The 25,561-nt window shown below is 37.9% G+C and overlaps 2 protein-coding genes across 11 annotated transcripts in view; one reads left to right on the forward strand and one right to left on the reverse strand.

The window, feature by feature from the left end:
* Positions 1 to 537: 537 nt before the first annotated feature.
* On the forward strand, positions 538 to 13,056 carry RNF139 (ring finger protein 139). 2 transcript variants are annotated; one of them, XM_057734612.1, is made up of 2 exons: positions 538 to 1,076; positions 3,929 to 6,150. In XM_057734612.1, exons 1-2 carry the CDS (start codon positions 899 to 901, stop codon positions 4,018 to 4,020), a joined length of 270 nt encoding a protein of 89 aa, XP_057590595.1. In that variant the 5' UTR covers positions 538 to 898; the 3' UTR covers positions 4,021 to 6,150. The 2 variants fall into 2 exon arrangements, with proteins under 2 accessions (XP_057590595.1, XP_057590594.1); XM_057734611.1 differs by lacking the exon at positions 3,929 to 6,150 and adding an exon at positions 10,799 to 13,056 and having other exon boundaries at positions 569 to 1,076.
* Positions 13,057 to 13,434: 378 nt separating this feature from the next.
* The window catches only part of TATDN1 (TatD DNase domain containing 1), a 38,991-nt gene continuing 26,864 nt past the window's right edge, over positions 13,435 to 25,561 (reverse strand). For 8 of the 9 annotated variants that reach the window (XM_057734613.1, XM_057734618.1, XM_057734614.1 and 5 more), the window contains 4 exons: positions 24,970 to 25,046; positions 18,043 to 18,113; positions 16,802 to 16,928; positions 13,435 to 13,631 (listed from right to left, as the gene is read on the reverse strand). In XM_057734613.1, coding sequence (XP_057590596.1) covers positions 13,529 to 13,631; positions 16,802 to 16,928; positions 18,043 to 18,113; positions 24,970 to 25,046 — 378 coding nt within the window. In that variant the 3' untranslated portion in view covers positions 13,435 to 13,528. Of the gene's footprint in view, positions 13,632 to 16,801; positions 16,929 to 18,042; positions 18,114 to 24,969; positions 25,047 to 25,561 lie in introns of those variants that run through there. The other variant, XR_009053691.1, reaches the window with a different exon arrangement.

The following is a 25,561-nucleotide window of genomic DNA, read 5'->3' on the forward strand; positions in this document are numbered from 1 at the left end:
CCACACCCAGCCCATTACCAATGAAGGGCGGCCGCTCCAAACACCGCACGCAGCGACGCCTCCAACAAGACCCAAGGCGGCCTTGCAGCATCTTCCCGAGAAGGCCTGTCGCTCAGACCCGGCCTCCCGGTGGGGTGGAGTAACTCAGGCGGGCTGCGTCCCTAGGCTCTCCTCCTCTCAAGCAGCTCTGAATCATGTTTACGGGACGTTTAATGGGCTCTAATAAAGCAGCTAATAATTCCCCCTAACCCCCCCCCCCCCCCGCCCCGCAGAAGAAGGGGCTCCCTCTCTGCGCCGACACCTCTGCGGGTGACGCGGCCACGTGAGGCTGGAGGGCGCGGCTGCCAACAGCGCCTGCGCCACTTGGTGGCGCCGAAAGCAGCGAAGGCGGCACCCGCCACGGAGGTGGGCGGAAACCATGGCAACGACAGGGACGTCTGCTACGCCGAGCGTGATGACCGCACGGGGCGCGCCCCAGGCGCCGTATTATGACGCGAGCGTCGGCGCGCGGGCTCCGCGGTCTCGCGTGACCGCGGCCGCAGCCTCCCGGCCTGGCAACAGCGGCAACGGCAGAGGCGGGCGGGCGAGGTCAAGATGGTGGCTCCGCGGGCGGGGGAGGCGGTGGAGGGAGGAGGGGCCAGACCATAGCCGGCCGGAAACACCGACGCCCACAGGCCTCGCGGGAGCCGCCACCGCCGCCTCTGCAGCCGCCTCCGCCGCCTGCTCCAGCTCGAGCGACGCGAGCGGGCGGCGGGGCGGGCCGCGAGAGAGGCACGAGAGGAGGGAGGGCGGGGGCGGAGTCGCCCGCCTTCGCCTCCGCCCCCGGCCGCCGTCCCGGGCCCTACCCCGCGCGGCCCTGCCCGGCCCGGCCCGCCCAGCCCCGGTGTGGCAGCGGCTCATGGCGGCGGTGGGGCCCCCGCAGCAGGTGCGGATGGCCCAGCAGCAGGTCTGGGCGGCGCTCGAAGTGGCGCTCCGGGTGCCCTGCCTTTACATCATCGACGCCATCTTCAACTCCTACTACGATTCCAGCCAAAGCCGGTTCTGCATCGGGCTCCAGATCTTCCTGCGGCTCCTTGGTAAGGGGGACGGGGCAGCCTGCGTCCGGGGCCGGCTCAGCGGGCCGAGACGTGCACGAGGGAGAGGGCAGCCGCACGCAGGCTGTGTGTGTGTGTGTGTGTGTGTGTACTAGTTTCGTTCCCCCCACCCCCGGGAGGGTTTTTGCGGGCAGGGCGGGAGGAGGAGATGACACTTGTTTCAGAGTTGACAGCGCAGCGGTCCTCCCAGCGAGTCAGCCTGCTGTTCATTTTTGCCTCTGAGTGAGGGCGGGGAGAAAGCAGCGATGTGTGAGCCTGTGGCTCCGTGCCTGCTGTTTCTCTTGGGGAATGTGGACTGGCTTACCGCGTCCTATGCGACAGCCTCGGAAAGAACAGCAGCTCTGCGTGCGTTTCCGATCTAGCCGTGTGTGACCTTGGGCTCGTCGTGCCAAGGCCTGGGCCTCAGTTTCCCCCTTTCCAAAATGCAGAGTACTCGTGTGTTGTCATTTGAATGACATCCAAACCAAAGAGAAAGTCAGACCTTGAAACTGTTACCAAAAATCCTCCTGAAGAAGGCCATACTTGTAAAGAGTCCTAACATTTTCCGTGAGTAGAGAAGGGATTGAGGACGGTTATGAAAACGTGGCTAGAAAGTGATGAGACTTCTAAAAACCAGTGTCTTCGTTTCATATGAATGGAGTGTTAAAAGCATTTTATAGTTCACTTCTCATTTTCACTTGCATTACCAGAGTGAGAAGCAGTTATGCTTAAAAGAAGTTTCTAAGTAATTGAAACGTGGCAAATTTTGTCGGTGAGGTAATTCTTGTGTCAGTTTTTAGTGGGGTAGTGCTTTTGAAGTGTTGCTGAGGACGAGCTGATGGTGACATCCTTACCAAGCCTTTCTGAGTTAGGAGCCATCTGTTGCTGCGTTATTCCTTCTTAAAAAACAAAAGTAATGTTGAGTTTTGTTTGTAACAACACTTTAGATTTGTTTGGTACTTTACCAGTGCATTTTCGCTGGTATTATCTAACCTATCCTTCAGAAATCCCTCGAGGGTGGGTGGTGATATTCTCATTTTACAGGTGAGGAAACAGAGTTGTAGAGATTAAGTGTTTTGCTTTTGATAAACAGCAAGTAATTGGTTGCCAGCGCCTAGGCTTGGCAATCTTCTGACATCAGGCGTGGTTCATTTTCCTCCTCAGTACAGCTGCAGTCCAGATACAGAATGGTATAGTAATGATCACATGCTGGATCTTAAAGCTAACAGATGTGAACGTGATGTTCTTTAGCACAAGATTTTTCAATTACCCACCAGCTGCTTAATCCCAGGCATTTCTGCTTAGCACTGCAAAAGTGTAGTGCTCTCATTATTTGTGTCAAAAATGGAGCTGTGTGATTTCCGATGTATAGAAATAGTGAATCATTATGTTGTACAACTGAAACTAATATAATGTTATTTGTTGATTATACCACAATAGAAAAAGAACATTAGCTAGCTTTAAGGTTTTGTACTTAACATATTTTGTTTAATACTGATAGTCTGGGGGGTAAAAATGAGGTTAAATACTGTTACAATGAGATTAATAAGAATGGAGAATTGTTGGGAAAGCATTTTATATCTGCCAGTTAGGTCATTCATCATGATCATAAATTAACAGGCAGTTACTTGTCTCATTATAGAAAAGTGGTCCCAGCTGAGCCTGATAGATTGCCAGCCCCTCCCCCCCATACCTCTCCATGGTAATTGATGACATGCATGTAGTCAAGACCTGTGCTGATTCCTGGGTTGGGGAGACTGAGAAATGGAGAATACTGATAATTTCTATTCTTGAACCCCACAGGAGAAGAGAGAGTTTGCTAGAGAGAGAGCAGAGGCTAACAGACTTCTAGGGAAATTTAAGAAATTGGGATTACCAAGTGCTGTTTCGGGCGCTGAATAACCAAATGCATTGTAACATGGACTTGAGGGTGGTGGGAGGGGCTTTCTCCACTTCTGCTTTGAGAGGAGGGAGGAGGCCATGGCGGAAGAGCTGGGAAAAAACAAAACTGTGTTTGAGAGGATTCACATACTCATTCTGCCAGCAGTGTAGGCACTGCTTTGAATGTTCTCTGCTATATAACTAGCCTCCGAGAGCCCCCTGGGGACCAGGTGCTTTACTGCTGTGAGCTCAGAGTTGAGCTTCAGGCTAGGGAGCTTTAAAGGAGTATTTTCTTTAAATCTTTTGTAGTTTAAGAACATTGAATAAAGTAATCCGGTATTTTCCTTATACTGTATTGATGCTTCTTACTTTTGTAGTAGGTCATGGAAGTTTGTATTTGACAGGTTAAAGAAGAATGTGACCTCAGGCAAGTTACTTACCTGCTCTGTGCCTCCCTTTTCTTATGTTTGCCTTTTTAAAGATGGGCCGTAAAAGTGTGTCCCTTTTATAGAGTGTTAAGGGCAATAAATAAAGAGATAAGTCCTTGTAACAGTACCTGGAAAGTAGTAAGGGCCATTTAATTGTCAGCTACGAGTGAACATGGTAGCTTTTAAAAAAAAGTTTTAATACTTGAATTAAGACCATACTGTGTTACAGTTATTTTGGTTTTTGGAAGTCATCAGCAGATTGTTGGTGCTGTTTATTTGAAAATTTTGATCCCAGAATATTCTCTGGGTCAGAATTTATGAGAAATACAAAATATTTTCCAAATCTGTCATTTGACTGTTCCTCACATTATGCCACTGTAAATTATGCTAATTTCTCACATTTGTAAGAATGATAAAATTATTAAAAACTGATTTTGGTGGTGAAAAGTTTCACCCTGAATAAAAACAAATGTCTTACCTATTTGCAGACCATTCGATATAGCATCTTATTTGTTATTGAAAGTGACAGGTTTGGGGGCTTCCTAGGTGGCGCAGTGATTGAGAATCCACCTGCCAATGAAGGGGACACAGGTTCGATCCCTGCTCCAGGAAGATCCCACATGCCGCGGAGCAACTAAGCCTGTGCGCCACAACTATTGAGCCTGCGCTTTAGAGCCCATGAGCCACAACTACTGAGCCCATGTGCTGCAACTACTGAAGCCCACGCACCTAGAGCCCGAGCTCTGCAACAAGAGAAGCCACGGCAATGAGGAGCCCGCGCACCACAATGAAGAGTAGCCCCCACTCACTGCAACTAAAAAGAAAGCCTGCACACAGCAAAAAAGACCCAACACAGACAATAAAATAATAAATTAATTAATTAATTTAAAAAAAGTGACAGGTTTGTGTGTAAGAGATACCAAAGGATGGTTGAAATCAGTTGTTCTACCTGATTATGAGTTTTTTAATAAGTGTAAAGCTCTCAGTACTACTGTATATAAATCTCAAAATTTGTCAGTCTCACCTTTTTCTTTAAATTCTTTAAAATGGAATTGTAAAAGTGGAAATCTATTCTGCATCCAGTTTTATTTATAGTGTCTCAAGAATTTGCTCTCCTATCCCTACAAAAAACTGTTACTATTATACTTTTATTTTTGTATCAAACTAATAAGAGAATTTCAGCAGGTCAGAATATAAAGCATCTCACTTTAGAGATCCAGATAAGATCATATCACAATATATATAATTTTTAAGAATATTAAGCTATTCTTAGGAGGTGTTAAATGCTAAATGAAATGCAACCCAGTGCAGCGTAATGCTGAATTAACAAATCTAAATCCAAGGCAGAAAATGCAAGCATAGGAGTTTGTTTTAATAGTATTACTCATATAATGACAATTCATTGAAGTGGAAAGGTCTTTCTAAACATAAAATAAAATCCGGAAATTACAAGGGAAAATTTGACAAATGAGTACATAAAAATGAAAAGGTTCTTTATGACAAAATTCTTTTGTACAAAAATTCTTAAAGATGACACACTAAAGGGAAAATATTTGCGTCATATTTAGTTGAACTACTAGTAAAAGTTTTACTCTGTCAATAAGAAAAACTTATACTCCCAGAGAAAAATGGGCCCACACTAAATGAAATGGCTCATGGTCAATAAGCAAAACAAAAATTACTCGGCCTCATTTGTAACGAATTCAAAGTTTGGATAAAAACTAGTTTGGCAAAGGTATGGGGAAATAGATGAAGTTAAACAGTTTTGGTAAGCTGTTATTTCTGTGTAAAGTCATTTGGTGCTATCAACTAAAATTCATTGTATACCTTTTGACTCCTAGTTCTGAGAATTTGGCCTGAAGGTATAGTCGTACAAAGATTTGTGGGCAAGGATATTCATTGCAGCATTGTTGGTAATAACAAAACAAAAATTATTAATCTAAATGTCTATCGGAATAGAATTTTTTCATTGTATAATATATATTAGTTTCAGCCATGCAGTGAAGTTGTTGAAAAAAATGAGATTTTTAGTGCTGTAGAAAGAACTCGGAAAATCTGTGAAGTTTAAAAACAAAGTGAAGCAGTAGTAATTATGACTGCACTGGGATAGCCTAGGGATTCTCAGCAGAGATACCATTGACATTTTGGATGGGATAATTCTTTGTTGGGGGAGTGGGGATTGTAGCCAAATGATTGGAGGGGAGAGGAGGGTGTGCAAAATCTGATCTTGGTTGAGAACTACTGAGATGGACAAATAGACCAATAAATAGCACAGAATAGAAAGCCCAGAAACAGACCACCCATGTATGCAGAGAAACTTGCTGTGTTTCAGAGGTAGAATTGAAGTATACAATACATTGAGGTAAATACAGACTATTCAATTAGTGGTTATTAGTTATTCATATGGAAAAAATTATACTGGATCCCTGCCTCACATCAATATATAAATAGAGCTAAATGGATTAATATCTAAATGTGAAAAGCAGAATTTTAAAAGTTTTAGAAGAAATTATAGAACTTTTTAAAAATTGTGATTAATTTACTTTCTTTTTTTAAATATATCTTTACTGGAGTGTAATTGTTTTACAATGTTGTGCTAGTTTCTGCTGTACAACAAAGTGACTCAGCCATATGTATACATATGTCCCCATACCTCCTCCCTCTGAACTTTTTTTTCTAACCTTAGAGTAAGGGAAAAGTTCTTTGAAAGTATATAAAAGCAAATGCATTAAATAATGATTGGTAAATTCAATGATATTAAAATTAAAAACCTCTGTTAATCAAAAGGCAGCATCAGAAAGTGAGAAGAGCAGCCACACATCTGGAGAAGATATTTGCATTAGAGAGAACTACAAAGAATCTGTAGTCTGGGCTTTCCTGGTGGCACAGTGGTTAAGAACCTGCAGGCTGGTACAGGGGACTCCCTGGGCCCAGAAGATTCCACATGCCATGGAGCAGCTAAGCCCGTGTGCTACAACTACTGAGCCTGCGCTCTAGAGCCTGAGAGCCACAACTACTGAGCCCATGTGCTGCAGCTATTGACACCTGTGCAACAAGAGAAGCCACCGCAATGAGAAACCTGTGCACAAAGAAGAGTAGCCCCTGCTCAGCGCAACTAGAGAAAGCCCATGCACCGCAACGAAGACCCAACACAGCCAATAAATAAATACATACATAAATAATAAAATAAATCTTTAAAAAAAAAAGACTCCGTAGTCAGAGTATTTTTAAATGACTACAATTCAACAAGGAAAAACAACTGCATAAATAAATAAGCAAAAGATAAACTGGCAATTTATAGAGGAAGAAACATGAATGGTAACTAAATCGGAAGATGCCCTCTTTGATGAGTAATCAGAAATGCAATTTTTAGAAAAGGTTAAAAGACTCCACTATTATAATGAAATCTTCTTTGGGTAAAAAAGCAGAAAAAAGTATCCATGAATGTGTGTTTATTTTTGCAAGACTTGGTTAACTCTTCATTTAATACCTATAGCATTGGACTTTAAAAAAAATCATGTTTATGTATTTCTTTTTAATAAAAACATAATTGTTAAAAATTTTAATTTAAAAGCAAAATTTATCTTATTAATAAAAAACTTAGAATACCCTTTTTTTAAACCTAAACTGAGTTTGATAGAAAAATTAATTATGCTATAGTCTGTCAAGTACACCTACAGATTAACATTTCAAGATGTTTTATTTACTTTGTTCTACATTTCATTGCATAGGGTTCCCTTGGGAGTAAGGTAGTTATAACATTTATTTTTGTACTGTTCCATCTTTATTCTGTCAGGCATTGAAATGTTTTTCCACAGCTTGCTTTAGATTATATATTAAAGGTATTTAAGGTACCTGGGGAATTGTGTTATGTCTTATTTTTTCCTAATTTTTAGTCCCCAAATTCTAGAGAGGTTAAGGGTATGAATGGACTTTATACGTAAAAGAATTAAACACTTTGTTGTGTAATATGCATGGTGGTTTGTTTTTGGTTTTTTTTCCGCTTGTTTTGTTTGCTCATTTTTGGTAATCCAAATTGAAAAGGCCTTGAACCCTTTCATGAATTGAGTTCATATATATCTTCAAAGCTCTGAATTGATTTTGATACCTGCCTCTTTTCCTACTTTGAGCACCTTAGTGAAGCTCTCTGATCACTGGAGAACTGGATCCCTGAATTGTGATTCCAGTTTATTCTATTCACCACTGTCCCAAGGTGATTTTTCTTTATAAAGCAGCATTTATATATAGCCTCGATTACTTATTGAAGGTCACTGTTAAATCCTAATGAGGAAACTCTGTCCCAGGGCTTCATTGTCTTAGGCCTACAGGTTAAATATCAAGAATTACATGTCTGAAGTTGTGAAAATGCAATGAAACTTTGATATTATTGACAGCACTTCCCCAAAGGTCATGAGAGGGAATATTACTTGAGAGACTTGGAAAGTTGACTTTTTTTCCTGTGAAATGAGAGCTGAGTCTACATTCCATACACAGGAACATGAGTATAAAGGAAAAATTTAAAAACCTCGTGTACGTGCAGACTTTAGGTAGGAATTAAAATAATTTTATACTATTCTTGAAATGTTTGGTCATTATTAAATCTTGGCGAATAATTTTAATCAAGAAAGAGTAGTATCAGAGTGTTACTTGCTAGGAGACATCCAGACTTTGAGGTTGTAGTCTCACTACATTATTTGTCTATCACATTTGCTTCTTTCCTTTGATACATTTGCACAAAGCAAAATGGCACTTTTTATCCAGAAGTATTTCTAAAACCCAATCATTCCTTAATCTGTGTGTAAAAATAAGCGTGGGGGGGGGAGTTATTAGAATAAAAACATCTGGTTATGTTACAGCGAAGTTCATGAATGAATATTCACAGGTAGAGATTAATTTACCACTTTGTGAATAGCAAGTTAAAAATAATTTACAGCCCCTGCTTGACTTTCTCCCTTTTAAAAAGTGGCATAAAATAGAACTGAAGTTATTTTGGTTTTGTTTTGACTCATTTTAGGAGATTTAAGTTTTGTCTCAGGAAAAGATACTTTTGTTTTTCTGTGTAGAGAGAGTAAGATTACATATGGCATATGGTGGCTGAGTAAATTCCATTTCCTGTTACCTTCCACAGAGAAGGTTTCTAATCCTGCTCAAAATAAAAACCCATTTTCTAGTGAAAGGGCCCATTCCCAGCTGTCAGCCCTTTGGAAGATTGTTAGTGGCCCACTTGCTCAGCGAATTGGCTGGTTCTTGTGCAGAGGTTGATGTATCTTCCAGGTGATTGTTTCCTTTTGTTCTCTTTTTCACAAATGACAAATTGGCACAGGATAAATTTTAAGTTTGTGGGCACAGTCATCATTTGGAGGAACTTGGCCCTTGCTTTTAACTGCAGTGGGTTGTGAAATGCCTCCATTGTATTATGCAGTGTTGGTCTTGGTTACATGCCGAAATCAGGTGGGTAGATGGATGTTTAATTTGGAGTTTGTCATTTTTTCTGTACTCCAAGGTCTGATTTCTCAGCTTTGTCTTACCTTTTCATAGGTTTTAGTTTCCAAATGGGCTGTGTTCTGTGGTTGCCTTTAAAAATATAATACAGAATTCAGCAGAAACATTTATTTCCCCAGTGAATACTAATTGTATTTTATTTTCTACAAAATATTTCAGGATCCATAGATGTAAAAGGTAGGATCCTTGCTTGCTCTATCAAGGACACATTATATAATAGGGTATGTGATACCCATGCAGATAACTACAAACTACAGTATCAGGTAGTGTATGAGTATTAGGCGTTTCACCAAGTTCTGTAGATATGCTGAAGGAACAGTCACCATCAGAAAAAATAGGTCTGTAGGAAGGGTAGGATTTGAACAGTCTGGTATTTGGGAAGTTGATGGGGCTGTCCTGCCAGGCAAAGAGAAGAATGTAAATACAGCTATAATTATGGGAAGGAAATCTGGAGCATTGGTGTGTGTGTTGGGAGGAGTATTAATGCAAATTGGGTCCTTGAATGTTAGGACAAGGAGTGTAGATTTTAATTGGTAGGAATTTCAGAGCTGCTGCAGTAGGCTGAGCAGACACAGGAAGAAAGGCAATTTGGTGATGGCTTGTGATGGATTTGGATGAGAGAGTTTTTAGAGACAGACTAATAGGTTAGGTGGGTGTCACTGAGAAAAGGGAGGTAATAGGTATTAGTAGAATTTATCAGAGTTTGAGGATGAGGGGCTAGAGGTACTGTTAAGAGAATAATAATGGGCCTCTAACTGAAATTGAAAATCGCAAGGAAGAGCTGTTTGAGGCGAGTTTAGGTTTAGTAGGTTTTAGAAATCTTGAGTGTGGCAGTTGTAATGTAGAAGTGGAAATAGATTAATGTGGATGTGGTTTCTGTAGTTGAAACCTTGGATAATAATGTTTACTGTAATCTCACTTAAATATTTGTCAGAGCACCAAGAAAGATGTACCGGATGCACATCAGACTGTACATTGGTTGCATACAGAGTTGGGGTGGGGGAAGATTTATTAAAACACGTTTTGGTTTTCTGAATGTTAATTTTGTAATTTGAAGAATAAAAAGCGTTGACTTTGAAGAAAAAAATTCAAACATACAGGAAAAAGGAAACTTGGAGGACATGTCTGGTATCTGTAGGAAAGTATGTACAGAAAAAAACTGAATTTGGACCTGAGGGAGAATACTCAAATTTAAGGAGCAGGAAAAATAAGAGCCAGCAGGAGTTCACAGTTTGAGTAAAAGGAATTAGGGCTAAGTGTAGAACTGAAACTTGATTTCCTAAAGAACACTGTTAAGAAAAAGAAGTCTCAGATTTAATAGGAACAAATGTTTTCCATTTTGGTTATTTTTAATTCTTAATGTTTTTGTAATGGGATTATTTTAAATAATTTTAATAATTATGAAATTATAATATGTTCTTTCAGTTTTAAAACTTGCTAAACTGTGTATATCATGACAGACTCATCTTGAAGATAATTTGGTGTCTGGACATATACTACTATTTGAATTACTTTGGAAATTAGAAAATAAGGGTTAAGATTTTTAAGGATCATGTTTGATCTGTCCTGTTGAACTTTGACTTTACAAGATATTTATTGGCCTTTAAGCCTAAACTGTCTTGAGGCTTAATGTTCATCAGTTTGAAAATATTCTTACTTCATTAAAGGAAGAATATCATAACTACTAGTGGAAAAACACTCTCTCTTTTATCTTTTTAATATTTATTTATTTGGTTGCACTGGGTCTTAGTTGCAGCACGTGGAATCTAGCTCCCGGACCAGGGATCGAACTTGGGCCCCCTGCATTGGGAGCACAGAGTCTTAGCCACTGGACCACCAGGGAAGTCCCTGGAAAAGCATTCTTTAACTATATTTCATTCGAATAACCTTCTTTCTTTTTTTTTTTTTTTTTAGGTATATTTGTATCCAGTATTGTTTTGATCTTGTCACAGCGATCACTTTTCAAGTTTTACATGTACAGCTCAGCCTTTCTATTAGCTGCAATTTCAGTGTTGGTAAATTATTATGCTGCTTTGCACATTGACTTCTATGGTGCCTACAACACATCAGCTTTTGGAATTGAGCTGCTTCCTCGAAAAGGGCCCTCACTCTGGATGGCACTCATCGTACTGCAGCTGACATTTGGAATTGGATACATTACACTACTCCAAATTCATTCTGTCTATTCACAGTTAATTATTTTGGATCTTTTGGTTCCTGTAATAGGCTTAATCACAGAGCTACCATTACACATCCGAGAGACTTTAGTTTTTACTTCTTCCTTGATTCTCACATTAAATACAGTGCTTGTCTTGGCAGTGAAACTTAAGTGGTTTTATTATTCTACAAGATATGTTTATCTTTTAGTGAGGCACATGTATCGAATTTATGGATTACAGTTATTAATGGAGGACACATGGAAGAGGATTCGTTTCCCAGACGTACTGCGAGTCTTTTGGCTAACAAGAATTACGGCTCAGGCTACAGTATTAGTGTACATTTTAAGGATGGCAAATGAAACTGATTCCTTCTTTATTTCTTGGGATGATTTCTGGGACCTCATTTGCAATCTTATCATCAGTGGATGTGATTCTACACTCACTGTACTGGGCATGAGTGCTGTAATTTCCTCAATAGCCCATTATTTGGGCCTTGGAATATTGGCTTTTATTGGATCAACTGAAGAAGATGATAGGCGGCTTGGCTTTGTAGCACCTGTTTTATTTTTTATTTTGGCTCTTCAGACTGGTTTAAGTGGGCTAAGGCCAGAAGAGAGACTTATTCGCTTAAGTAGAAACATGTGCCTTTTATTAACAGCAGTCCTGCATTTCATCCACGGAATGACAGACCCTGTATTAATGTCTCTCAGTGCCTCTCATGTGTCATCTTTTCGTAGACATTTTCCTGTGCTCTTTGTCTCTGCTTGCCTGTTTATTCTTCCTGTTATACTCAGTTATGTTCTTTGGCATCACTATGCACTAAATACATGGTTGTTTGCAGTTACAGCCTTTTGTGTGGAACTCTGCTTAAAAGTAATTGTCTCTCTCACTGTTTATACATTGTTCATGATTGACGGCTACTATAATGTCCTCTGGGAAAAGCTTGATGATTATGTCTACTATGTTCGTTCAACAGGCAATATTATTGAATTTATATTTGGAGTAGTAATGTTTGGAAATGGGGCTTATACTATGATGTTTGAGTCAGGAAGTAAAATTCGGGCTTGTATGATGTGCTTACATGCCTATTTTAACATCTACTTACAAGCGAAAAATGGTTGGAAGACATTCATGAATCGTAGAACTGCTGTAAAAAAAATTAATTCACTTCCTGAAATAAAAGGGAGCCGCCTACAAGAAATAGATGATGTGTGTGCAATCTGCTATCATGAGTTTACAACATCTGCTCGTATCACACCGTGTAATCATTATTTCCATGCACTTTGTCTTCGGAAATGGCTGTACATTCAAGATACTTGTCCAATGTGCCATCAAAAAGTGTACATTGAAGATGATGTCAAGGATAATTCACATATATCTAACAACAATGGATTTATTGCACCCAATGAAAATCCAGAGGAAGCCGTAAGAGAAGCTGCTGCTGAGTCTGACAGGGAGTTGCATGAAGAGGACAGCGCGGATTGTGATGGCGATGCCCAGAGAGAAAGGAGTGCAGCAGTTCAGCGCACAGGCCCAGCAGCCGAGAGACTGAGGAACAACGACACTGACTAAGCTAGCACTTACTGACCATCGAGGTGTGTGTTTGCAGTTCAGTTCATCCAAAATGGAGTAATATGCTTCACTTCAGTGTGTAACCAAGCACAAAAACAGTATCGATGTTGAATCTGTGAATGGTTTTCCGTTTACTGTGATGTGCTGCTGTAAATATACCTCTTTAATTACTTCTGGTCTCTTTGGTGACCTATTTAAATTTGTGTACATTATTGTACATAGAATAAAATGTTTTCACATTTTTATGACAAATTTGAACAAATAACTTTTTAATAGATGTAATAATACGGTGCGTCAACTGTGCCAAAGATTGCTCAATGAAAGTATATAATGTATCTAATTCTGGACCCAGGTTTTTCTTTAAAATGCGTGGGAGAGAATAAAAATGCAGAGGGGGGAAACCATGTTAAATCAAGGAAATAAAACAATTTGGACCAGTGGTTTAAAACTAAATAAAAAATAGGCTGCCATTAGTGATTCAGACACTTTTTTAAAATTTGAGAGTTAGCATTGTAGTTGAGCTGGGGTTGAAAGTCATGATTCAGCGATTGTGTGAGAGTTGAGAAATAGGCTTATTTATATATCAGCTAAACTTTGGTATAAACCAGGATGTGCTAATTGTTTTAATTTTGATGTAAAAATCAGTACATTTGTTAGCCAGTCTGTTTGCAGCATTGACATAAAATCGTCCATTCTAATTTTTGAAGAGATTACAACATGAAATACTTAGGGGTTTTCACTATTTTAAACAAAGACATTAAGTGACTTTAAAAAATTCTGATCTGACTTCATAGGTGGTATGCAGTGATACAGTACCTCTTTAGACAGCTTCCAGAGAATTCCTTTATTGAAACTTTTAAGTTTTACCATGAAATTTTATATACATGATGGAAAAATGGGAGACACATACCAATTACATGTCAGGAAAAAATATTTTAATTGTGTTGTTATATAGTGTATTGGCTAGTTCCAGTGGATCTTCATCTCTTACTGCTGACATTATCTCCAGTATTTGACTAAAATAAAACAAAAATGGATGGTTACATTTCTAAGTACATATTCAGTTTTAAAGGTATTTAATTATCTTTTTCCTCCTAAAGGAAAAGATACTGTTTTAGCATCCTTAACATAAAAAGCCTAACAGGTAAAGTCTTCAGCAGTGTTAACAGAAAAGTTTAACTGCTAGGATATTTAAACCAGAGCAATTAGAGACAAGTTTCTGGGACAGTCTTGCATATAACCAGAGCCAAGAACCAGGTTCAAGTAAATTATACAACCAGCCCATATTATCTGTACCACAATTACAGAATTAACCCAGTGGAAATGAAGAGTCCTTTTAAACTGTGGGTCATGATGCACTTTTAAAAAATTAAAAGGAAAAGCACACTGCATTTAGTAAGGGAAGTACTGTTTCATTTCTGTTTGGGTTTTATTTATACATGCAAGTGTGTACTGAGTCACTGTGGTATTGTGGGGATAGCAAAGTTTGAAAGCCACTGCTTAGAGAACTAGTTGTAAAGGACAGCAAGAAATTGCTGTGTCATCACCAGCCCAGTGACAACAAAGGAAGTTAGAACAAGTTACTTGGAACAAAGCATGGTTATTGGGGGGATGGGGAGAGAGAACTTCCTATATGTTTTCCCCTGCAACAGAAAAGTGTCAATCTTTCAGTTTCTTTGCCTATAATAATAACCAGTCGTGTTTGCTAGTAATATTGTGTGTAGACAATATTTCTTACACATGAATTAGAAAATTCAAAGTCAGAATTAAACATTTAAATATTTTTTGTCTTAAACTTTTTGTTCCCTTTATGGGTTTTTAAAATATGAACACCTAAAGGAATCAGGGACAGAGATTAGAGATTAACTGGAACTTTTAAATTCTATAATAGTAACCAAAGCCTTGATTAATATATATTAAATGAACTGACTACCCAATTTTTATCTGACAGTCAAAATATGCTAAAAGCAAATCTATTAGCACTTAAAGTGACACTAAAGACCCAGTTTTCTTAGCAAACTACAGATTTTTCTTCTGTTAATTACTTGAAATTGGAAATTAATACATAATGCTGGGAAATCAATATGATTCCTGCCACCAATCTCCCTTCCAGTCCTTCCTTCACACTGGTACCAGTAAATAGCTTTCCTGCTTAAAATCCTTTGGGCCCAGATAAAGTCTAGACTACGGGTGGCACACAAGAGTCCTCACTCTCTGGCCTTACACTACCTTCCCTATCACTTACAGAGCATCCTGCTTTCTGCCACACTGCAGTCTTTGTTCCAGTCTGCCTTCGCTCAAGGTGTTTGTCTTGGTCTGGCCTAACTCCCTGTCCAACTTAGTAAACAGTTGAAATGTCACCTTAGTTAAGTGCTCTATTTCCCCTCAGGGCAGGCAGCTGCTCTGTCCTGTGGTCCTAGTCATATGTTCATACCTCTATATATAACAGCACTGCTACCTTGGATTATACATTTTATCTGCTTTTTGCTCCAGGAGGATCCTTGTCAGAGTTGTTTAATAACTTATCCAAAGTGCCTGACACAGTGTACCTACTCATCTGGTGGGATGAGGGTGGGAATGGTCTTAATTATTCTGTGTAGCCTCAGTAACTTGTACCTTTCCTGATATTTGGTGAGAGCTCCAAAATGTTATTTCAAGGAATTTATAATCTAAAAGTGGGGGAAGATCTCTACACAAATAATTAAAACATAAAACTTAATAGATGGAGTTTATAAAAATGACTTTGTAAGTAGGAATTAACTTGCTAATTAGTATTTAGCATTAGACTAGGGGCGTGTGTATTTCTGAAATGTAGTTTAAAATTTTTCAGTTTGCAAAAGTTGATTTTCCCACACTCTGCCTGCTCAGAATGGTATTCATGATTGCAGTTTACTCAGAAGCCTCCTTGGTTTTTCAAAGTCTGCATTTAGAAACACCTTAAAATTTTGTCTTGCAAATATATAGCTAAAGTCAACAGCTATACTTTTACTTAAGATTAAGGCAGTATAGGAAACCAATTTAGATACACTGTTGGCAACTACTTTCTCTAAGCTGGCTGCTAGAAAACTTCCACTTTCTTGCCTCTAGTGTCCTCTTAAATCTCCAGAGAGTTATTCAGAAATGTCGTCTCTGGACTGAATTTGCAAGTACCTACATTTCATAAAAATTACAAGTGTTTCTTTAGTAATCAGAGTTTAAATATATTCCTCACCCTACAGATTTTAAAACATTCAGTTTTAAAGTCTTTGTCAACAGCAGCATGTTAATAAAGTCTTTTCAGTGTATTTTTATAGAATAATTGTTTATTTTTCTGCTCGCTGAATTTTAGATCTGGCTTACCTAATATACTCTTACCTGTTAAAAAAGATGGTGTACATTAAAGGAATTACTACAATCTAAAAGCAACAATCCAATATTAATTTTTATGCACATGTGATAAATACGTTCAGTTGCCTGAACTGATAAGCCATACTAGATTGATACGGTCTAGACTTAAATTACCTTTTTGTGCAATGAAAGAAATTGGATGACGGGCCCATTAAAGTAAACTTTTCCTATAAATTACAATATGCTCTACAGCTCCTTAACAGATGAGTAACACCCCTTCTTTTCACATGTGCTCTAAAATTAAAAAATTATTCTGGATTACTGTTTTTTTCCTCTAGGAAATAAAATTCTAAAAAGTTCTGCCCTTTATTTCAGTTGGAAAAAGGAAACCCTTTCTGTAATTTTTCCTTTTGTTCAGAGGCTTAAAGAACTGTGTTATTTCTTAGGTTTATTCAAGCTGTCAAATCACTTTAAATACAGATACCATTAAAAAAAAGCTCTCCTGCTTAGATGGTGCTTTTATACCTCAGTAGGAAACCTGCAAGATAACAGAACTTAAGCCAGGTAAGGTGCTATATATGGGTAGCTTTAAGATCTTTTTCCCTCCCCACAGAATGATAAATGACCAAAATCACTTGAAGTTTTTACTGCTGTAATAAAACCACTCTGGGTTGACAGGATATGAAAAAAGGAGCTGATATACAGCAATTAGCTACGAATTACTCCAAATCACTGCATTAAAATGATCTTTGATAACTTCATTTGGATTTCATCCAACTTAATTCTGTCGAGTTCATTTTGTAAATGGTATTTGGTGGTTGACTTAAATTTCTGAAGACCATGAAAACAAATTACTTACATTATATGGCAGGGTTCATTTCTGTCTTTCAAACAGTGCCCATTTTCCCACTTCTTTTTGGTAGGAAATGAAGTTTTTATATATTTTGATCCAGCATGTGTACTTTTGACTCCACACCAAGGTGCATCTAGAATTAAGCAAAGAAAGAGAAGTGTCTCAAAGAGATTTACCTTTTTAAATTATTTTTTAAATGAATATAATCAAACTATTATATAACTTCTAAAATATAAGCCATGATTCAGCTTAAAAAATGGTAAAAAGCAACAGAAAACAGCTTTAAGAAAAGTACAAGAAAAAATCTTGAATTGGACAAATTCTTAAACTTTTATTCCTTTTTTTCCCCACTAACAATATTGTTGGTATATGGTATGCTTTAAAAAAAATATCTAAGGCTAAAAGAAATACAATTTTAACATGAAAACATTTAAGTTAAACTTCTATTTGCCTCTACTGAATGTAATACAGTGGCTTTATTTCCTTTTTTTTTTGGCTGTGAGGCATGTAGGATCTTAGTTCCCTGACTAGGGATCAAACCCTGTGCTCCCTGCAGTGGAAGCATGGAGTCTTAACCACTGGACTGCCAGAAAAGTCCCCAAAACAGGGGCTTTGAATACTCGGATTATTTACTTACCTCTCTAGTAAAGAATTATAATAGCTTACATATTTTACAACCATTGTGTTTTTAATAAGATAATTTAGTTTTCATGACTCCCCAAGGAAATGGAATGACTCAGTCTTGACTTTACTAAAAAAAGTCCATGTGTATGAGAAAAGCCTCGAGTTCAGGGTGTAGATAAAATTTTTAACTTCTGTCTTATTTTGAGAGGCAACAGATTAATTTCTAAAATTCTTAAACCCAATTTGATTTAAATATTTGCACTTTACTTAAAAAGTATTGTACAATTAAGCCATTACAAAGAAGACATTGTATGAAAAAAAATTGTGAAGTTTTTGAAACCCTGAGGTGAAGTGCTTACTTAAGACTCCTTGTTTAATAAAACCTCCTTAGTTACCACATATTCTGACATTCCACTTTTAAGTGCTTAGGCTTAGTCAAACTTCTAAAATTGAAAAAATCGCTTGCATAAATATTTTTCCATTACAACTCCCAAAGGCTTCCTGAAAAGTATAATTGTTGAGGTTGAGCATGCTTTTTAAAATAAAATAATACTTGTTCACTTTTCTCTAGCTCTTTTTGGGTATGGTTTAATATGAAAATTAAATTCTAAAGGCAAACTTACCAGTCTCAATCATTAATTTTTCACTAGGTATTGACTTCAGAACTTCCAAATTAGCCTCAGTTTTCAGTGAGCTTAAAGAAAAGAAGTTATTCATATATAAAATAAAATGGTGCATTTAATGAATAACAACTTTTTCATATTATAAACTTGTCTAAAACAATTACAAAACCCCAGATCCTGAAACAAAACTGTGGTTGGCTACAGTGGAAGTACACTTTAGAAAGTATTTGCACATTCCTGTCCTTACAGAATCCAGATTAAGATCTGTTCCAACCAGATCCTACCTTTAGGGGGTGCAGTTTTTTGTGCTTATCAGTTGATTGTCCAATAACTTTCTCTAACAGTCTATGTTAAGCAATTCTTTGAAAAGAATTTATTAGCTTCTCTGGGTAATTGGCATAATTTAGAGGAGTTCATAAGGCTGAATTTGAAGGTATGGCTGATTTCTTTATGGGCCAAATACCTAGGGATTCACTGGTATGAAGGGATCAGATACTCAAAATTCATGTTTCATTACTCAGAAACAGAATCTGCACAAAGGATGAAAATCACAGTCACCGTTAGAACTATGAGTATTTAACATAGTATGAAACTAGGAAGCTGGCTAGGAGATGTCAGTTTTATTCTCATCCCTGTTTAGATCCCACCCGATCCCTCCCACCCCCAAACCTGGAAACTTTTAAGATCTGCCATTACTCTTGACATTCTCAAACTTGGTAATGTGTCCAGGCATAAAACCTTTTCATGCATTTAGGCAGTTGGAACCTTCCAATTGAGACTCTTCCCCACCCCTAACTCTGCGAAAACATTATGGAAAAACAGGACTTTCCCTCTTTCATTTTCTCCCTTCTCTCTCCGGCTTCTATTAGTCAATTTTAGGACTCCTGGATTGGTCTCCAAGGCCCTGTTTCTTCATACCTCTTTTTCTGGGGGATTAATTATAGACCCTGAGACAGACTGGATTATTGGTCTCAGTGCTCTCCCCTTTCACAGAATTATGCATGTGCATGCTTGCCATGATTTCTTAGTAGGAAGAAGGAACCTCAGTCTGGCCATGGCCTCAAGACTTGTTTTTTGACCAATGGGATGATATGGCCAGAGGCCTGGAATGCACTTGTGTGATATGCAACGGGCACTCATGATCTTCCAAGATTAGCATGCACTAAAGTAGCTCTTACCTCTTCAGCCTAGGCACCCAGAATGAAAACACATGGTGAAGATCTGAACCCAGCCTGTGGCAGAGAGCTCACCTCTATCAATTAAACCCCAGCTGACCCAAAGACCCATGAGTGTTTAAAAAGAAAAGTTCAGTAAGTCAGTGAGTTTGGGGATGGTCTGCTATATAACGTGGTAATGACTAACACTGTCCTTATGTTGCACTTTTAATTCAGAACTTTTTACAACTTTTTATTATGGAGAGTTTCAAATATACACAAAACTAGAATAATAGAGAACCCCCCTCCCCATATATTTATTACCTAGCCCCATCAATTATCAACTCCTGGCCGATTCTGTTCCATCCACTTGCCCCCACTCTCCTCTATTATCTTGAAGGAAATACCAAATGTTATATGGTTTCAATACTTCTGCACATATCTCTAAGTATAAGGATTTAAAAAAACATATAACCACAATAGTATTATCACGTCTAAGAAAAATCCAACTCTTTCTCATAATATATCCAGTACTCAAATTATCATACATGCTTCTTTTGTTTGCCCTGGGATCCAAAGGACCACCCTACTTTGGTCCCAATTCTGAGCCCAAATTGGTCATCAGTATTCTAAATTTCTTAACCTAGTAAGTTCTCCTACATCTCTTTTTTCCCCATAAAATTTGTTGAAGAAACCCAGTTGTTTGCCCCAAGTCTCCCAGTCTTGATTTCATCCATGACTTGTCCTTTAATAGGTTCCTGTGTCCTCTGTGTTTCTTAAAGAACCACTCGAGTACAATCCAGAATCTTCATCAGACGCAAGTTGAATTTTATCTTTTTTGCAAGACTTCATAGGTGGTGGTATGTATGATCTTCTATCGAGAAGCAAATAATATCTAGTCATAGTTTTGTATGTCGGTCGTGGATGCCCAGTGCCTAGACTGATTAGTTCATAAGGAGTTGCAAAATGTTGATACTATAATTCTATCAGCCCTTCATTTATTAGCTAGAATACTTGTATAAAGAGAAAATTCCTGTCTATGATTAGGTACCCCGTGGTAGTTTGTAGAGCTAAATAAAAAAAAATCTTTCTTTTAAATGTGTTGATTCCCTAGGTTCCTCCAGTGGTGCTATTATTTTAACACATTAACTTTTAATCTTTATTTTTAAAATTTTAAAGTTTAAAAACTTAAAAAAAAATTTTTTTTAACCTTAAGGAGCTCTTACTCTTTTATATTCTTTTTCTCGTAGCATTCTGTTCATATATTATGGATGCAGTGTCTCCAATCTTAATAGAAGGTCTCTGTTAAAGTGTTTTTCCCTATATTATTTTCCAGAACTGGGCATATTGACCTGCAACTTCATTTAAGGGTGAGAGGGTAGGGACTAATTGTGAGGCTGGTGGTTCTCTAAATGCTTTCCTCTGGGATCAACATGAGCATTCCAAGTCTTAGTTTGGAACTGAAAACTAATTGTTTTCTTGAGAAAAATTACTTTTCCCCCGAGTATAAATTATGCTTGCTGCTTCTGTACTCTGTGCACGAGAGTGGATATGGGGAGTGGTATCTTTCTCTATATAAGCCTTCAATCACCCTACTTTGGTCCCAATTCTGAGCCCAAAGCCTCTCCGGGATTCTATCTGCTATATCTGTTCCCATTTCCTCTGAGGCCCTTTAGTGGTACAGTCTAAGTTTTCTAGTTTCATTGTTTTCCAGAAATCTATAAAACATTTCTCCATTAGCAAAACTGTGGTCTTTTTTTCTTTACTTTTTCTTTTTGAATATAATTTTATTTTAGTAGAATTTTAGGAGAGGTAGGAGGGAAATGTGTGTCTAGTTTACCCTAAGTACCAGCCTTTTTGTTAGTGTTCTCTAAAAAAATCAAAATTCTTATTTTCAGCCAGCTTAATTCTTGATCAATATATTTTCTAAAACATTCTGATATATTTGATATGGATACTAAATTTAAAACATCACCAAATTATCAGATTATTTGCATATTTTTAATCTCATGAAAAGAAATCATGCCTGATTGACTCTTTTCCTACATGTATTAATGCTTGTAAAAACTGATCTACACACACACAGGAAACAAACACGGTTACCAAAGAGGTGGGGGGTGGGGAGGGATAAATTGGGAATATGGGATTAACAGATGTACACTACCATATAGAAATAGATAAAAAAGAAGGATTTTCTGTATAGCACAGGGAACTATACTCAGTATCTTGTAATAAACCATAACGGAAAAGATTTTTAAAAGGTATAGATATATACATATATATAACTGAACCAATTTGCTGTAAACCTGAAATATTTAAATCAACTACACTTCAATAAAAAAAACTGACCTAAATACAGAAATATATACTACCAGAAGAAATATTTTTTAATCAAACCCAGTATCTCTATTTAATAAGGTTTCCCATTTAAGGAAGAGCATCTGCATAATTCTCTGGTCAAATTTGAAACTTTCCCATTTTCTTGGAGGTGGGGAAAGTTCTAATTTAATCTTTAGAAACCAAAGACTATATCATAATGTAAATAGATTAAATTACTATACCCCAAAAACTCAGATTAAGACTACGCTAAACTGAATTTCAAAATAAGAATAGAATTATTGCCTTTGACTAATTAAACTACTGACCCATTAATTCTGAGTCAATGTAGGAGAAAAAAGATCTCAGATAATTAGCTTAAAGCCAAGTCTTTATAAACTCAATATCACTTAGAAACGTCTAAGACAGACTTATGGTTCAAGTTGGTGAAATAAAGGCCCTCTACCCCCTTCTCTTGAAAATCATCCCCAAATAAGAAGAAACAGCATATTCTGATGAAACTAGGGGACATTTCTAACTCCTAATCACAAAACATAAAGCAGAAAGTAGATGGAGAAATGGTAAATGATCTATATTTACATGCTAAGTGACTTAAGTGCTATGTGCCTTTAGAGAGAGATACTGAAGACAAGCAAACCAGTGCTCCCAAGAAAGTTCTCAGAACTGGAAGAACTATGTACCTAGAAAGGCTGGGGTAGGGCAGGGGACTGAAACGGGGATTGTTTGAAAAGTCAGGGTAAAGAAAAGAAGATGGGATTCTCAGATTTCCTTCCAGTGAATTGGTGCAGAGATGACAATTTCTGCCCCCGACCCTGGCCCGAGAGAGAGAGACAGAGATGGAGAGAGGTATGTGTGTACGGTCTCTGGACTGGAGAACAAGCAGCACAGAGGAGTGCAGGGTGAGGCACGGACTGGAAATGGAGATTGCTTACTGAATGGAGACAACCGCTCCTCAGCACCACCCTGCTCCAGAACACAGGTACGTTTATGAATCCCCATCCCATTTTCCCAGCAGGGATCAGAGAAGCCCTCTCTGGGGAAACTGGACAAACCCAGAGGAAGATCTTGACAAGCTGACATTAAGGATTCCTCAGTGAGAGGGTCATTTGGCCGTCTGTGGGCCTGCAGTTTAATGGGCTATCTCCCCACAGAGCTTCCAAGAGCCTTTTTCCCTTCACTCTTAAAATATACAGCAAAGAAGTGACTGACATTTGAAGAAAGCCCCTATCATGACAGAGGAACAAAGAGGAAAAGGAACTCAGAGGAAATAAAAGCATTAAATGGCAAACAAAATAACTTAACATATATACATAATTCTATCTTTAGGGAGATTGGAAGATGCTGCATCTGCCAAACAAGATTACGGTAGGAAAAATGAGAGCTTTCAGAGACTGAAAACAAAAGCTTAAGTACGTTTCATTAAAAAGGTTGAAAAGGGAACTCCCTGGCAGTCCAGCGGTTAGGACTCCAGGCTTCCACTGCAGGGCGCACGGATTCCATCCCTGGTCGGGGAACTAAGATCCCACAAGCCATGTGGTGTGCCAAAAAAAAAGTTGAAAAATAAAGCACTTCTTTGAGAGGAGGAAAAAAAATTGTTGAATAAAAAAAATGAGATCAGAATATCAGCCTGGGAGGTCCAAAGAAAAAATGGGGAAAAAAAATCGAGCCAGTTTCTCAGAGCTGACAAAGGTCAGCCTCTAGCTGGAAGGGGCCCGCAGAGGATGACCGAAACCCTTCAAAACACCTTTGCACACGTTGATAATACCCGAGATAAAGAACTAAAATGTTCCACAGGGAAAAAGCATGTCACAGGTAACGCCCTGGGAAACAGAATAGACGGGAACCCAGAACTGGAATATTGTAAAGTCTCATTGAAAGTGCTCTCTAATCCAGAATATCATGCCTAGAAAAAATATCAAGTATTTTTTTTCCCTTTCATTGACTATCCAGGCAAACTTTCGAGGGGAAGAGCAGAATTAATTCATTTTCAAACATGCGTTCCATCAAAACAAAATGGAAAACATGGGATCTAAAACTAGGAGTTCTATCACAGAAAAAACACTAGTCCAAACTGCAGCAGAAAGATGGAAGGCTCAGGAACTAAGGGAATTATCCGATTATCCACACCGGTTTCCTCATGTGGAAAAAAAGAAAACAGCATTTTACAGAGTTGGAAAGTGAAGAAGGCTTCAAGTTTTGAAGAAAGCCAAGTTAATAAAGATATGAGGAAAGTTATCCAGGAAAATAAGTGTACATCACATGGTTCAGCAGTCAACAATATTTACACAGACATAATAATGAAAACATGCATATAACCAAAAATTATCAAATAACTACATTTGAGAGGGTTATAGAGGAAATAATGGGGGGGGGCAGTATTGGCTATAAGAACTAAAATGCTCATATACCTTAATGGAAACACACAGAGGGAATGAATTAAGAGAGAATAGCATATACATTAATATTTAGATACAAGGCTATAAACTGGTTGGTTCTGGAAAAATTAACTTGGGGTAGACAGCATGCTGGGAGACTGTTTATAAGTCTTTTAGTACTACTACTTTATGCATACATTATTTCCATATTAATGTATACATTAATTAAATCATCAATTAATTAAAAATATGAAAGAAGCAGCTAGGACATTTAAACTAGTCTGAACTCTAGAGCAAATAATTAATTTCATGATTCTATTTTCCAAAGTGGAGTTTAGTTAAAAAAAAAAGAAAAAGTACTTGGAAAAGTAGTGATTTTAAGAGAATGAAACACTGAAGAGGGAAAGGAAGACTTACTATTTTGCAACTTATTTACTGAGCTACACTGATATCCTGAGAAAAGACACTGGTGGAAGCCCACCAAATTATTTGGAAGAAATGAGCCCAGGGACCCAGCTGTGCTAGAGGACTGCACTGGATGCATGAGGTTCAGTGTGTGTAAAAGCAGGAAGGTCACCAAGTGAGGAAGAGGATACAGGTTCTCAAACGTTGAGTGATTTTACACCTATTTCTTAACTTCGCTGAGCCTCCATTTGTTGGCCTACAGAGATATATAAGACGATTATGACCTTTCCCCCATAGGCGGACATCACTTGCGTATATGCAATGCTGTGAACACATACGTTTTAAAGGGATAAAATGATCTGAGAATAAATTGCACTGCTAGAGAAAGCTAATTGCTGATCTCAACAGAAAATTGTTTTCCATTGCTGGAACACAGGATAGCAGTTTATAACTTTCGAGCTTAAATTTATAGTAGTAACATACTGTTTAACTTCTTACATTTATTACTAAAAGTGAAGGACCAAGATCAATGCAAAACACAAATTTTAATAAAAACAAATTTAAATCTTTATCAGCAATTCACTATAAAACAATTTAAGAAATCTGCTTAATATAAAAGTTAAAAGAAACAACAACAAAACAACTCATGGACCTACCAACCATTAAATCCTATGTAGAGACCCAAGTCCATCAAAGCAGCTGCTGCTTCCTTGGTACCATCAAATGAATGCACCTAAGGACACGAAGGCAAAATTTTATTATAATAATTACTTTTTCTTTAAAATTCTAAATAACATTAATATAATGTTTTTCTAAGCAAAAATATAAATGCAGTTTTTCTAAGCAAAAAATTTTCTAATGTTTTTCTACTTTTTCTAAGCAAAAATTTAAATGCAGTAGGGGTTTTTGGAACAAGGGGTTTCAAATGTGGCCCCTACAACTTTTATTTTCAAATCAAATTTCACAGTTATAACCTGTCATCCTCTCCCATGTGATGAGACATGAAGGAGATGGCTGTCTAGAATTTCTGTCTGTGGCTGTGCGGAGGTCTCCACACCAGCATTACTGCTGTACCTCCAGGAAAGGGGCCTGGAGGAGGGAGCTGCATTCTAGGCAAAAGCATGAGGAAAAAGTAGAAATGTTACAAAAAAAAAACTATTTAAATGTATTTTAAAATGTTCAATTTTTCTGTTAGAGAATACTTTTTTTTCTAGAAGAGAAACAATTTTAAGAGACAAATTTTAAGAT

This window comes from Hippopotamus amphibius, chromosome 5, assembly GCF_030028045.1.
Source record: "Hippopotamus amphibius kiboko isolate mHipAmp2 chromosome 5, mHipAmp2.hap2, whole genome shotgun sequence".
In the NCBI taxonomy this organism is placed as follows: domain Eukaryota; kingdom Metazoa; phylum Chordata; class Mammalia; order Artiodactyla; family Hippopotamidae; genus Hippopotamus; species Hippopotamus amphibius.